This window comes from Saccopteryx leptura, chromosome 1 (genome assembly GCF_036850995.1).
Source record: "Saccopteryx leptura isolate mSacLep1 chromosome 1, mSacLep1_pri_phased_curated, whole genome shotgun sequence".
Lineage (NCBI taxonomy): Eukaryota > Metazoa > Chordata > Mammalia > Chiroptera > Emballonuridae > Saccopteryx > Saccopteryx leptura.
The window spans coordinates 382188898-382203653 of record NC_089503.1 but is presented as its reverse complement, the minus strand read 5'-3'; the positions used below and the strand labels follow the sequence as shown (position 1 = coordinate 382203653).

General features: G+C 42.8%; 1 protein-coding gene across 1 annotated transcript in view; it reads left to right on the top strand.

Moving 5' to 3' along the window:
• Positions 1-430: 430 nt before the first annotated feature.
• The window catches only part of ZFAND3 (zinc finger AN1-type containing 3), a 301844-nt gene continuing 287518 nt past the window's right edge, over positions 431-14756 (top strand). The window contains exon 1 of the mRNA XM_066359506.1: positions 431-973. Within this exon, the coding sequence (XP_066215603.1) occupies positions 903-973 (71 nt within the window). The 5' untranslated portion in view covers positions 431-902. The remainder of the gene's footprint in view (positions 974-14756) is intronic.

Here is a 14756-nt window from a genome sequence, read left to right as displayed (position 1 = left end):
GGGGTTTATGGGCGCATGCGCAGCGCTCGGCCGCCTCTCCGGGACTGGCCCAATTTACCCTAAACAACTGATCTGCTCCGCCCCCAACCACTTGGGGCATACCATTCACGTTTGGGGGGGAGGCAACGCGCCCCCCGAGTACTCAGAAGTCAGCTCCGCTTTCTTCCGACATGGGAGGGTGGGGGGAAGGTAAGTTTGCCTTAGATTTTAAAAGTCCCAAAACTATGAAAGCCTCAGAGGCCCGTCGCCAAGTGTGAGCCCGCAGCCCTCGGTTTGCTCACAGCCGCCCCACACTCTTCCTCTGAGGCGCTGGAACAAAGTGGCACGCCCGCCTGGATCCCAGCTGATCAGCTGCTAGGCTTTGGCGGTGGCTCCCCTGGGCGAGACCATTGTGACTTCTTGAGAGGGGTGCGTCAAGAGGGAAAGGGGCGGAGCGGCCATTGTCCGGTCAGCGCAGCCTCCGGGGGAGGGGAAAGCGAGCGGGTCCCGGAGCTTAACCGCGGCCGCTGCTACGCCAGAGCCGGCGGGGCCTCGGGTCCTTCCCAGCGCCGCCGCACTGGACATCGCGCTGGCCGGGAGCGGCGCCGGGTCTCCCCTCCTGGGCCCTCCCCCGCGGTCCTCGGTGCCGCCGCACGCCCCTCCTCCGCAGCTGCCCTCCCTCCCGTCTCCGCGCCGCCCCCGGCCCCCCCGTCTCCGCCAGCCTAGTGGTGCGGCCCGCCTCCAGCTGACCGGCCTGGAATCCCGGCTCGGAGTCCCGGACTCGCGCCCGCCCGCGCGCCCGCTCCCTCCCCCTCCCCCCGCCCCGAGCCCCCCGCAGTCGCCGCGGCCGCCGCCGCCGCCTTCCAGCGGGACCCAGGCCCAGCCGCCGCCGCCGAGCGCCGCCGCCTCCGCCGCCGAGCACCATGGGAGACGCCGGGAGCGAGCGCAGCAAAGCGCCCAGCCTGCCGCCTCGCTGTCCCTGCGGCTTCTGGGGGTAAGTGCCCGGCGGGCGGGGGCGCGGGGGCTTCCTCCGCAGGCCTAGGGGCCCGGGAGGCCCGAACCCTGGGGGCTGGGCCTGGGCCGGGCCTTCGGGGAGGAGGCAGGGCTGAGACCCGGGGAGGGGTGCCGGGTGGGGAGTGGGGGCGGGCAGAGAGGGCACTGCCCGGGGTACGCTGCCACCCTTTGGGGCTCGCCTGCCCTGGGCTCGGGCCGCCCGGGGCCGCCCGGGCCGCGTGTGAGGGGGGCAGGGCAGTGGGGAGGGGTGAGGGGGCGGCGTTGGCACCTCCGGTGGAGCTGGGTGGCCCCTTTCCTTGGCATGTGGAGGCTAGCCTTTCGTCTCCCCCGGCCCCTCCCCTGGGTAGGAGTCGGTGCCCAGGCACCAGGAGGGTATTTCCTCTGACTTTTTCACCTCCCCTCCTCCCTGTCCCCCAGAGACTTGCATCATCACTTCCTAAATTGTATCCCAGTGCCCCATTTGCTTTTAGGAAGCGGTTCACACGTCACCCGTTTTTACAAATCGAGACCAGAATGTAGGCTGAGGTGAAGTTAGAAGGCTGTTGAGGTCTCACCTTTATTTAAAACTCGTTTCACAAGATCTGTAAATTTCCTTGTCAAAAACAAAAACACTCCCCCTCCCCCAAACAGAAGCAAAAAATAAAAAATAAAAAAGCCAAACTTAAGAGCCTATTCTGGGAACATGAGAGCCAGTTTGCTGAATTGACTCAAAGTCCCGTCTCTCCCCATTTTTTTTTCTTAAAATGATAAAAATATTCACATTAGCCAGAGTATGTTATTATTTGGTCATTCTGTGTTAGAATGGAAAACTCCGAGGTGGGAGTTTTCCTATGGTTCAAAATGGAACACTTGAGTTCCGTGGATTGCCACCCCTCTTACTGGTCAGGTGCCTCCATAGTACATACAGTACTTGACTCCATCCAGCTCTATAGTGAGGAAGCTGGAGGCTTTGCAGGCCAACTTCTGTGATTGAGACCTTTTATTTTCTGAAGACTTAAGTATATTTGGAGGTGTGTAGAGGCAGTAAGGAAAAGATTATTTCTGGTGAGGACATCTTTTCTCTTTCAGAACCTAAGAATGGTTAAGATAGAAATTAAACCTATGATTTTGGGAGTGCAGAGAAAGATTAGGAAGTGTATCTCAGATTTCTGTGGGATTTGTCAAATCCAAGGGTTATGATGAAGAAATAGAGTCTCATTTTCTCATCTTTCTGCCTTTTAGCAAAAAGTTTCCCAGTTGAAAGGGCATTAGTAAAAACTAACTTGTGACAATACCAAAAGTTCTGAAGATGTGAAAATATTTTAGACTTTATAGTTTTCTTTTTGACTTGAAAATACTAATTGGGCTGTCTGCTAAGTGCTATCTTGGACAGTCTTACTCCCACAAGAATCTTAGGAAATCTTATCTCTTTATTTATAGATGGAGAAACTGGCTTAGAGAGGGTGGATAACTTGCCCCTTGCATACAGGGAGCTTAAGGTTGAGCTGGTGAACTCTTTAGAGTGCTTAGTGTCATTAAATGTTTATGACATCAGTCTGCAGCTCTGGAAAAATCTGGTGTCACAAGCCTCAGATGGTAACTCATTGTAAGAAGACATGTGGCCGGCTCCAAGAAAGTAGCTGCCAGTGGCAGCTAATGCCCAGGATGTATCAGAGGTCTATTTCCTGGCAGCATGTTTATGTCCCTGGGACCATAATCATGAGTGGAACCCTTACAGAAAGACTTACATCAAGACTTAGAAATTAAGGTGTTGGAGCTGCCTTTACCTTTAGCTAGCAGAGTTCTGAGTAATGCCAAGAATTTGGTAGTAGCAGAAGGGTAGTTAGACTGATGCCATGCTTGCCTATAAACAACAGAGGCTGCTTCTGATACTTTTGGTCTGGTACTTTTTATGAACTGCAATTTACCTAACAGGGGTAGTGACCATGAAACTAGTATTTTTATGGCGAAAAGTATTCTTTTTAAATATGTAATGTTTTAACCTTTCCTAAAGGTGTTTGTAGGCACCTGTGTAGTTTGCATTTATACCAAAGTATAAATATAATGAAATTGCTGCCTAGTTTCCATCATGTCTTAACTGACTTTGAACATATTTCCTTTATTGCATGGGTCACATCCATATTATATTCATTAAGGACACTTAGAATATATGCAAATATATTTTCGAGTGCCTCTGATATAATGGTGGACATGGGGACACTGGCCCCATCCTCTGGGAGTACCTCTACTCCCAGAGAGAAGTATAGAGAAGTATAGTGACAGTTGCCATAAAATGTGTTAGGATTTGTACAGGTTGTAATGCGAGGTAGAGGAAGGTAGCCTGGAGGAGGTGACACCAGCCTAGCCCAGTGGGACAGAATGGAGAAAGGTAGGGAGAAGAGTGTTTCAGGCAGAGGGAATAACATTGGTGAAGGACTGGATGTGAGAGAGCACCACGTGTTTGAGGAACTGAAAGTTAGTTGGGATGGATTGGTAGATTGTAAAGGGGGCTGCCTAGAGATGAGGTTTAGGTGGTGAGAGCAGTTGGTTGTTCAGGGCCCCAAAGGTAATGCTGAGGACTTTGGACATTCCTCCTGAGTGTTTTTATCCTGAGCTATTGCAGAACCTTGAGCGGGCAGTGATGTGATGATTTCCTTTACTGGGAAAGATGATTGGATCATCTGGAGAGTGGCCTGGGTGTGTCCGACTGTGAGAATCTGTATGAATATGGTACATTATATAAGTTTGTGGGGTGTTGCCAGAGGTAACAGAAGACTTGCCAGGAGGAGAAGTATAGGCCATTAATGTTGGTGGCCTGCACTTGCTTAGTGGTCTAGAGTAGAGAGAAATAGATGTGGAAGCTATTCAGGCAGTGTTTTCTGCATTTTCCCTTCATGGAAATGGAGATGAGTCTAAAAACTTGAGTCAGCATTGCACTCTGTGGAAGCTGTAGGTCTGTGAAGTCAGCTAGCCAGGGCCCACACCCAGCCCTTTGCAGAGGAGCCTCTCGGCGGAATGTTCTGGCACCAGCAGGCGAAAGGCATTTCCTTTAGGATTGTTCTTTTCTCCAGTGACTTAGGCTGTGGGACTTGGCTCTCCAGCATTGTCCAGTCAGGACACCAGTCAGTGGGGTCTGGTTAATAGGAGAGCTTGGAGGTCTTTTTGTGGGAACACAGTTTGAAAGGAGAATGCTAAGAGGGGCATATGATGCAAATGTGTTAGTGCTTAGAACACACAGACTGTCCAGTTCTCTCCCTCTTGGTTTCTATTGTGTAATTGTGTGTAGGTAATTTTTGAACCATTTTATAAGCAGACCATCTTTCCATTGGGAAGCTTTGCTACCTTGGAAATTGTTCAATATTTACCTGTTTATAGAACTTGGAAGTTGTTTGTATAATACATCTAATGTTTTTAGGGTTCATAACCATAAACAGTTTTTTCCCCTGAGACAGAGACTTAGAACTTTCAGTGAAATAGGAACATTTTCTTGATTATTTTAGGCAATCAGTAATTATGCAAAATACATACTAATTGTGAAATATGAAATGAAATAGTCAATTAGTACATTTTCTTTAGTTGAAATATATACATATAGAAAAGCACTTTTAAATTATACAGGTGTAAGTAGTACTGGTTGAAACTACATTTTAAATTGTTTAGACATTTAAAATTTACTGAGGCATGTGGATTTTTCACAGATACTTTCAAAAGTTGTTGAAAGAGCAGAGCTAGAATGTTATAAAAAAGACAGGAAGATGAAGGCAATAAGAATTTCTTGAGTGTATTATAGCAGTGGTCCCCAACCTTTTTTGGGCCACGGACCGGTTTAATGTCAGAAAATATTTTCACGGACCGGTCTTTAGGGTGGGATGGATAAATGTATCACGTGACCAAGACAAATGTCAAGAGTGAGTCTTAGACAGATATAACAGAGGGAATCTGGTCATTTTTAAAAATAAAACATCGTTCAGACTTAAATATAAATAAAACGGAAATAATGTAAGTTATTTATTATTTCTCTGTGGACTGGTACCAAATGGCCCACGGACCAGTACCGGTCCATGGCCCCAGGGGTTGAGGACCACTGTATTATAGGATAAGATAATTAGGTAGGTTGAGAAAAGATGGATTTTTTTCCCTCATTCTTTTTACTAAGTATAAAAATCAGTTACTATTAATACTTTGCTGTTACAATTGGAGACAATCTCTATTTGCAATGTAATTTTATGAAAACTTTAGGGAGAACTGTTTCTTCTGAAAATAAATTTAGAGTAGATGTAAATGTTCAGTCTTTAGGAAATAATGGAATATTTCAATATAGGATTCATTGTGTAAACTATTCATTGTTTTGATTTAAAAAAAAAGCTTTTTCCCTAATAAATCATGTTATAAAAGATAAAGTAAACCCAGTATATCATCTTTAGGGAAATAAAATTTTATTGGTATTTCACCTTTGTGATCTATTCTGTTGAAGTATTTTACTTAGCAACTATATCTGCTAGGTAATGGATGTATTTTAAATAAAGCTGGGGTTATGCAGAGATCAAGAGTTACTTCACAAACCAAATTCTGCTCCTGAAATGGTTACTAGTAAAAAGTTGATTAAATATATAACATGATTTTGTTCTATTCTATTTTACTTTTGAGAATCACAAGATAGGTACCTTAAATAGGATCTACTATATACATATCTATATACCTGCCCCCCCCCAGCCTAGTTTTAGGAATTGATATACATCTCTGCTTCTGCCGCTTTGTGAGTCATGTGGCTAGTGTGCTTGGCTCCTAGCAGTGTGTGGCCCTCACACTCAGTTTGATTCTTCAGTCTCTGTTTCCCAACCGGAACATGTTGCCATAAATCAAGCAGCTTAACCTGGGCTTTCAAGAAAGTTTATGTGAGCACAGCATGAATCACTAGTTAATCAGTAGAATATTCATTCCAGTGATGTCACTAATTACTCCTTGATTATAAAACTCCTTTAAATGCTCTCTTAAAAACAAAACAGCTTGTTTGTGCAGTTTTTCTTTGTGTCTTTGAGTATTATGTGCACCTGAAGAGATAACGTGATTTAAATGAAATATTTACTGTTGCTGTGTTTATCTCCTTCTCCCTTTTCCTGATTACATTTGGGGTGTCCAGAAAATAGGAAGCTTGGCCCCTTTTATGTGATGGAACACAGATTTTTTTAAAGAAAACATGCTCTTTGTTTACATTGGCTTAAGGTGGTAGTTTTTTAGAGTTACATCTAGTTAACTATATATGTTAACTATACTGCTCACAAAAATTAGGTGATATTTCAAAATGAATATGAAGTGATAAAATATCCCCTAATTTTTGTGAGCAGTTTATATGTATCCTCTTCTCCCCAGTCAACCTTTTCTTCTTCAGAAAAGAGGAGAAGCCAGTACTTGAAGTTGTACAGAAAAGTTTTGATTAAAATATTTTTTTGTGTGTGTGACAGAGACAAAGAGACAGAAAGAGGGATAGATAGTGACAGACAGTAAGGGAGAGAGATGAGAAGCATCAATTTTTCATTGTGGTTCTTTAGTTGTTCATTGATTGCTTTCTCATGTGTGCCTTGATAGGGGTTGGGGGGTACTACAGCAGAGTGAGTGACCCCTTGCTCAAGCCAGTGACCTTGGACTCAAGCCAGTGACCATGGGGTCATGTGTGTGATTCCACACTCAAGCCAGCAACCCTAGCACTCAAGCCGGTGACTTCGGGGTTTCAAACCTGGGTCCTCTGTGTCCTGGACTGATGCTCTATCTGCTGCTCCACAGCGTGGTCAGGCTTGACTAAAACATTTTTTATGATCCTTAGTGGTATTAAAGTTAACATTGGTCTTCACAAATTAACATTTTACTAGCTGGAAAAATTAGAGGACTAAGAATTCTTTGAAATGATTAAAGTCCATAAAAAACCCTCACTGTATTAAGTATCATTTACTGAGAACAGAGTGAGACTTAATATAATTTGGATTTTTTTTATTATTTATTAATATTAAATTGTAATTTTTTTATTGCAAAGTGACACAAAGGTTTGAACTTCTATAATAATCATAGATTAAGATTGGGGTGGAGAATTCTTTTTGAAGAAAGGTATTTCAGTAAAACCACAAGTAGGAAGCAACTGGTCACAACTCAACACTTTAATAATTTTAATAAAACATTTTAAAAATCATTTAGATTCAGGCTAGTTGGATGTTGTAGGACTTTGTTTCAAAATGGTTTGCAAAAGAGGGCCTTTCATCCAGCTGGGTGGGTGACACTCAGGTCTACTTAGGGGCTTTGAGAAACAGGCTGATTCTGCTCTGGGCTGGGTCCCTGTATAACAAGATTATGTTGCTAAATGAGGAATTTAGGCATAAGGAAGAAATTTTCTGTATTTGTTAAATGCAGAAGAAAGGCTAAGCAACTTTATTTGAAGTGTTTAAAAATCAGAATCTAAGACCCTGTTATAGAATTGTGCTGTCCAGTATGATAGCTATTAGCAGTTTAAAATCATACTAATTAAAATGAAATAAAATATTTAGTTCTTTAGGTCATTCTAGTTAATATTAAGTACTCACTACTTACTGAAGAACACAGGTATAGAACACTCCATTCTTCCATAATGTTCTGTTCTAGAATTTTTTTTTTTTACAGAGACAGAGAGTCAGAAAGGGTTAGATAGGGACAGACAGACAGGAACGGAGAAAGATGAGAAGCATCAATTATCAGTTTTTCATTGTGACACCTTAGTTGTTCATTGATTGCTTTCTCATGTGCCTTGACTGTGGGGCTACAGGAGAACCTAGTAACGAACTTGTTCTTTGCTCAAGCCAGCGACCTTGGGTCCAAGCTGGTGAGCTTTGCTCAAACCAGATGAGCCTGCGCTCAAGCTGGCGACCTCGGGGTCTTGAACCTGGGTTCTCTGCATCCCAGTCCGATGCTCTATCCATTGCGCCACTGTCTGGTCAGGCTGTTCTAGAATTTAACCAGATTTTCAAGCTTATTTTCTTTTTTCCTTCCAGTTTTATTGAGATATAATTGACATTCAACCTTATTTTCTTGTGAGTTCTTCAGATCCTTGTTTTCTCATTCTGAAAATGAGGGATTTGTCTAATTGAACTCTTAATTAAGTTTCTTTCCAGCTCTAACATACTGTTTTATTTCCATTGGGGGAAGTAATGCTATTGTTAATCCAGATTACTGGGACATGCTCCTTTGATCAGTTTTGTGAACTAAAATTTCAGTATAAATTAGTCTTTAATTTGAACATTTTTTTTTTTATGTTAGCTTTTGAGTCAATTATCTTTGCTCTCTTGCCATACTGTTAAACTGTCAATCTTTATATCGGGAAGTTTTGGACCAGTAGAGAATCACTTCTTTTTTCTGTGACTTTCGTAGAGGATTAATATTTGTTTTCACAAATGTAAATTTCATACTGCAGTTTTTGATATGTGATTAGGGTAAGTGCATTGGATTTTCTGGTAAATTCAAGTCTCTGTGTACAGAGGAAGGTGAAGGTAAAGTGTATTGGAATATCCAGCAGCCGTGGGCAAAACCAAACTGATCTGTGACTTATCAGGCTGAGGGAATGGCATAAGATGAATGTAAATGCAGTGTTGCCCCCAAATTCAGGGTTAGTGCCTGTCCTCTGTGGGCGTGGCTATAGCTGTTAACCAGTGGAAGGAAGAATGCAGTATGAAGAAGATGCAGTACTAGCTAACGGCAACTGTTCATTCAGCTGTGCCAGATGCCCTGTGTCATGGGCAGGTGCGCTTTTGTACTAGGACAGAAGGATGTCCTGGGAGAGGTCATTGATGCAGCTTGCTGCCACTCTGGCCTGGGGCCGGGAGGACAGACCAGACACAGTATTTTGTGTTTTGAGTTTGTGGGCAGGCTCTCGTTCATTTCATTGCTGCCTCGTCATGAATGACCTGGCAAACAGTGAGGTGGGTGGATGATGTGTTTGGGACCTTTTAAGGGAGCGCCTTTTCTTGTTTCTCTCTGCTGAAGTGGAGTAGCGTGTAGTAAAAGCTGTTGATGTCTTACCTACTTTTTACACGCTGGTAAGTTGAAGTGCATTTATATAAAATAATCATACTCTCAGCCGTACTTCCTGAAAGGAGAAGTATCTGACCATTCAGAAGTGTCACAGATATTTCTCCTGCAGTCAGGTTCTTGTCCAATAATCAGTATTACATGGATTCTGAAACGCATATCATTTTCTTAAGAAAAAGGCATTTGATTTTTCTCTTACATACTTGCATCATTGGTAGCATTGCAGACACCACATGAGATTTCTGTAGCTTATGGTACCCAACTGGAAGAGTGAGGCAAGAATTTGGAAACTACAGATTGGGTAGAGGACTTGCTTGATCATGTCTAAGTGTTCAAAGTTTCTGTCTTTTTCAGGTCATCATTTTTCAATTTCCAACCTTTCTAGGGTGCTTATATGGATAGAGGTGCTAGCAGAGTTATCTTCCGAAAGAACTTGATTTTCAACATATGAATGAAACACTAAGTAGATTGAATAATACACATTCTTAAACTGGTCAGAAGTGTATTAACCAGCAAGAGATAATGAAAAGTTAGCTTGAGGTGTGGTGTATTTCAGTGAGAGCTGTTTCTGGATTTATGATTTCTTGGCTTCTGTCCTGGAAAGGCATGGATGGTATTCTTTATTATCTTGTTTGTTCAGAGGCCATCGAAATCCAGAAAGCCAGGTTTTTCAAGTCTTTGTGCGTCTGCACATGAAACTTTGCATATGATATATACAAAGTCTCCACAGTGTATGGTTTGACACAGTTTTATCTAGTTTGCTTTTTTTTTAACATAACACAAAGCTGTGCCACCCTGCTCACCTTTAAAAATAAAGGGTTGTTCTTGGATGTGCATCCACAAAAATGCTTAGGGGAACTTTGTTTTATGCTTTTGTTGATTAGGGGGGCATGTTCATGTAATCTCTGAGTCCTGTATTCCCTGTTTCTATGGATAGGTCACTGTTAATTAGCTCTGCCTGTCATCCACATCGTCCCCCCCCCCCCCCCCAGTACTGTAGCGCTTTCAAGATGTGTTCAAACTGTGCATTTTTTTTTGTGAGGCAAACCTTTTTTCTTCAGTCCATATTAGGCAGGATGTAGTCACGGAGCAGTTGCTGTGACAAATGATAAAGAAACTTTGAGTGAAAGTGTGGAGTAATGCATGATGTATACTAGAGTCTCTTTAGGTATTTTTAATTTCAGTACTATTAGTATGGATTAATTTAGAAGGTGGTAGTCACAGTAAAACCAGTTCTGTGGAGGTCTATGTCCTTAAAGACTGCATGTTCTTACCCTTGTTTTGAACAGTGTGGTGACTAGCTAGTCTGATCCCATAGTTGAAAGCCTCCTATGTGTACTTGAATAATTTTTACTGCAGATAAATTCGATACTTTATACTGTGTGTGCTTTTGGTTGGAGCTAGGGACAGGAAGAATAGACATGTTGGTTTTGTGTTTCAACTTGGGTGCACAAACACTGGACAGGTCTGTATCAGACACTAGATTTGGAGGTGAGTTGGAAGAGTTAAGTACACCAGAGGATGGGCAGGGGGAAGACTGGAGTGTGAGGGGCTTGAGGATGGAGAAGTGGGCATAAAAATGCTTTCTGGTCATCAACTTTTAGTCAGAGTACGAGCAGTGGCCACATCTTTAAGAGCTAGTGAAACTAATGTGAACGTGGGGTGGATGGCGTTCAAGACTGGTCCTTCTCGAGGTTTATAGCACATGAGTCCCGTGAGTCTCACAGGGAAGGGTTAGAGATTGTAGGATGAGAGCTGTGGTGCAATTCCAGACTAAGCTCAAGTTTAGTAGAAATGGCAGCAGCTTTCAGCAACATTTACGTTCCTTCTATTAAGACTCCATGGCTTTTCCTTCTCTTAAGCCCAAAGACACCTTCTCAACCAGGTAAAGGGTGGTGTTTCATGGTGTCTCTTTGCAGCAGGCTATGGAGACTCAACGTGCCTTCTTTTATTGGGATTGTCACACCCAACTCCATTCCTTGGGATTGCTTTTTCTTCTTCCTTGTCAGCCCCATCTTCTGGTTTACTTGTTGTTCTTGGAAAACCACTCACAAGCCCTTCTCTTTTAAAAGATTTTGCAACTAATACATATGGGAGAGGTTACATTAAATCTTAAAGAGTTTAATAATGGTACTGCCTGGGAATAAGACCTTTCTCATTTGTTGAGAGGCTAATGAAAGGCCCCTCTCATCAAACTCAAGTTCTTCCAAAATGCCTCCAAGGACAAAGGGTATGCTGATTTGCAGAACCAGCTGCTTCAAAAACTTACTCTGGCAGTAGTGTGGAGGAGAATTGGAGGGTATAGCATGGAAGCAGGGTCCAGGTAGATCATTTAAACCTTTTTGGGCCGTGGTTCCCTTTTCAGAATAATGTGTAAAACAAAATGCCTGCGATTACTAAGGAAATCAATTAGATCTAAATACACTTCTTTCTACTCATAGACTGTGGAGCCTGTGTACCTAGATAAGCCACCCTGAGTGAGTGCTGAGAAGGAATGTGGGCTGAAACCTGGGTCTCTGAGTCCATGTGGGCCGCTGTCACAGAACAGACTGGGTGGCTTGTAAACAACAGAAATGTATTTTCACAGCTATGGAGGCTGGGAGTCCAAGACCGTGGGCGGCACCAGCAGATTCGGTGTCTGATGAGAGCCTCCTGCCTCAGTGACACTGTCTTCTCACTGTCACCTCACATGGTCACCTCTCTAGCCTTTTTTATAAGGGCACTAATCCCATTCCTGAGGGCAGAGCGCTCATGATCTAATCAGTTTACAGAGGCCCATCTCAAATACCATCACACTGGGTAGTATTAGGGTTCAACATATGAATATTTTTTAGGGGCCACATACATTTCAGTCCATAGCTCTGGGGCAGTGAGGACTGACGAGGGGGGCTTGAGTGTAAGAGCAGAGACGATTGGAAGAAGGATGGGGTGGAGGAGGTGGAAAGGAGAAGAGAGGCAGCAAGATTTTTGACCTGGGCAACTGGGTGGAAGATGGTGTCATTTATTCCTAAGTCCGAAGTGAAATTGTAGAGGCAACCGCTACTGCCATCTGTTAGTGGTGTGCAGTGTGTTTGGTAGACGAGAGTTTATACTTTGCAAGTTCTGAAGCTGAAGTGAGTTTGTCTAGAAGATGATGAGTGGGTTGTGGGTAGGAGATGACTAATTTTAGACAGGTTGAGTAGATTTTTTAGTGAATTATATAGCTTGTCAATGTACTTTTTAAAATTTATTTTAGAGAGAGAGAGATACGAAGGGAGGGAAAGGAGGTAAGAGAAAGAGACAGAGACAGACATTGATTTGTTGTTCCACTTATTCATGCATTCATTGGTTAATTCTTGTATGTGTCCTGACCAGGAATTGAACCCACAACCTTGGTGTATCGGGATGATGCTCTAACCAACTGAGCTACCTGGCCAGGGCAATGTACTTTTATATTGTATCATTTTTATTTTAAAATTTTAGTTATTTGTTTATTTAAGTGAGAAGAGGGGAGATAATGAGACAGACTCCTGCATGCGCCCCACCCGGTGTCCACTCAGCAACCCCTGTCTTGGGCTGATGGTCCAGTACTGAGCTTTTTTTGGTGCTTGGGGCTGACGCTCTCGAACCAGTTGAGCTGCAGGCTGTTAGAGGGGAATACAGAGAGAAGGTGGAGAGAGAGGGGAAGAGAAGCAGGTGGTCGCTTCTCATGAGTGCCCTGACCAGGGTTCGAGCCTGGGATGTTCGTATGCTGAGCCAACGCTCTATCCAGTGAGCCAACCTGCCGGGGCATTGTATCCTTCTTAATTTAAACATTTTAAAAATTGATGTACAGTATTATGTACATAGTGGAAAAATATATAAATCTTAAGAGTATAGCAATGTGAATATACCCACGTAACCAGCATCTGTATCAAGAAGTATTATTCTCAGCCCCTGACAAAACTATCTTTTAGTCAGTGCCGTCCTTCTCCAGGGTAATATTTGTCCTGACTTCTAATACCACAGTTGACCTTACTTTTATTTCTTCTTAAATTTCCCCCCACTTTTTAACTGAGACATAATTAGTTTACTGCACATACTTTAAATGTATACTTAGATGATCAGGTAGCTCAGGTAGTTAGAGCATTGTCCTGATATGCCCAGGTTGTGGGTTCAGTCCCCGATCAGGGTTCATACAGGAATCCATCAAGGCATGCATGAACAAGTGGAACAACAAATTGATGTTTCTTTCTCTCTCTTCTTTTCTCTCTAAAATCAATATATAAAAACTAAAAAACCTCCACAGGTTTTAGAGCAGTATTCGATTCACAGCAAAATTGAATAGGAAGTATCCTGCACTCTTGTCCCCACACTTTAAAACAGCTTCCCTCACCATCAACATTACCCACCCGTAGAGTGGCTCATTTGTTACTGTTGATGGACCTGCATTGCCACATCATTACCACTCAAAAGTCCACAGTTTAAAATAGGGGTTACTCCTGCCTGACCAGATGGTGGCGCTGTGGATACAGCATCGGACTGGTACGCAGAGGACCCAGGTTCAAAACCTCTGGCTTGAGTGTGGGCTCACATCCAGCTTAAGCACAGGGCTCACCAGCTTGAGTGTGGGGTCGCTGGCTTGAGTGAGAGATCATAGACATGACCCCATGGTTGCTGGCTTGAAGCCCAAGGTCACTGGCTTGAGCCTGGGGTCACTTGCTCTGCTGGAGCACCGCAGTCTAGGAACATATGAGTAAACAATCAGTGAACAAGTAAGATGCCCCAATGAAGAACTGATGCTTCTCATATCTCCCCTTTCCTGTCTGTTTGTCCCTGTCTCTGTGTCTGTCACACAAAAAAAGAAAAGAAAAAGAAAAAAAAATAGAGTTTACTCCTGGTGTTGTATAGTCGTCTCTGGATTTTGACAAATGTAGAATGACATGTATCCACCATCGTAGTACGAGACAGAATGGGTTCACTGTCCAAAAAAACTCTTGTGTGCTATGCCTGTTCATATCTCTCTCCCCTAGCAGTCACTGGTCTTTTTACTGTCTCTTTGGTTTTGCCTTTTTCAGAATATCATGGTTGGAGTTACACAGCATGTAGCCTTTCTAGATTATTATTATTATTATTATTATTATTATTATTGTTTTACTTAGTAATAAGGCATTAAAGGCATTTCCATGTCTTTTCATGGCTAGATAGTTCACTTATCTTTAGCACTGAATAATATTCTCATTGTTTGGATATACTATAGTTTATCAGTTCACTAACTGAATGACATCTTGGTTGCTTTCAAGTTTGGCAATTATGAATAGAGCTGTTTATAAACATTCATGTCCAGGTTTTTGTATGGATATAAGTTTTCATCTTGGTAAAACCAATAATGTGATTACTTGATTGTATGATAAGAGTGTGTTTAGTTTTGTAAGAAATTGTCAAACTTTTTTCCAAAGTGTTTGCACCATTTTGCATTTTCACCAGCAGTGAACGAGAGAGAGCTGTTGCTCCATATTCTTACCAGTTTTTGGTGTTGTCATTATTTTGAATAATAGCCATTCTAATAAGTGTTCAGTGGTATCTCATTTTAATTTGCAGTTCTGTAATGATATATGATATTAAACATCTTTTCAGATGCTGCTTTGCCATCTGTACATCTGCTTTTGTGAGGTATCTGTTCAAGCCTTTTGCTTATTTTTTAATTGGCTTTGTTTTCTTACTGTATTTTAAGAGTTCTTTGTATATTTTGATAATATTTCTCATCATCAGCTGGGTTT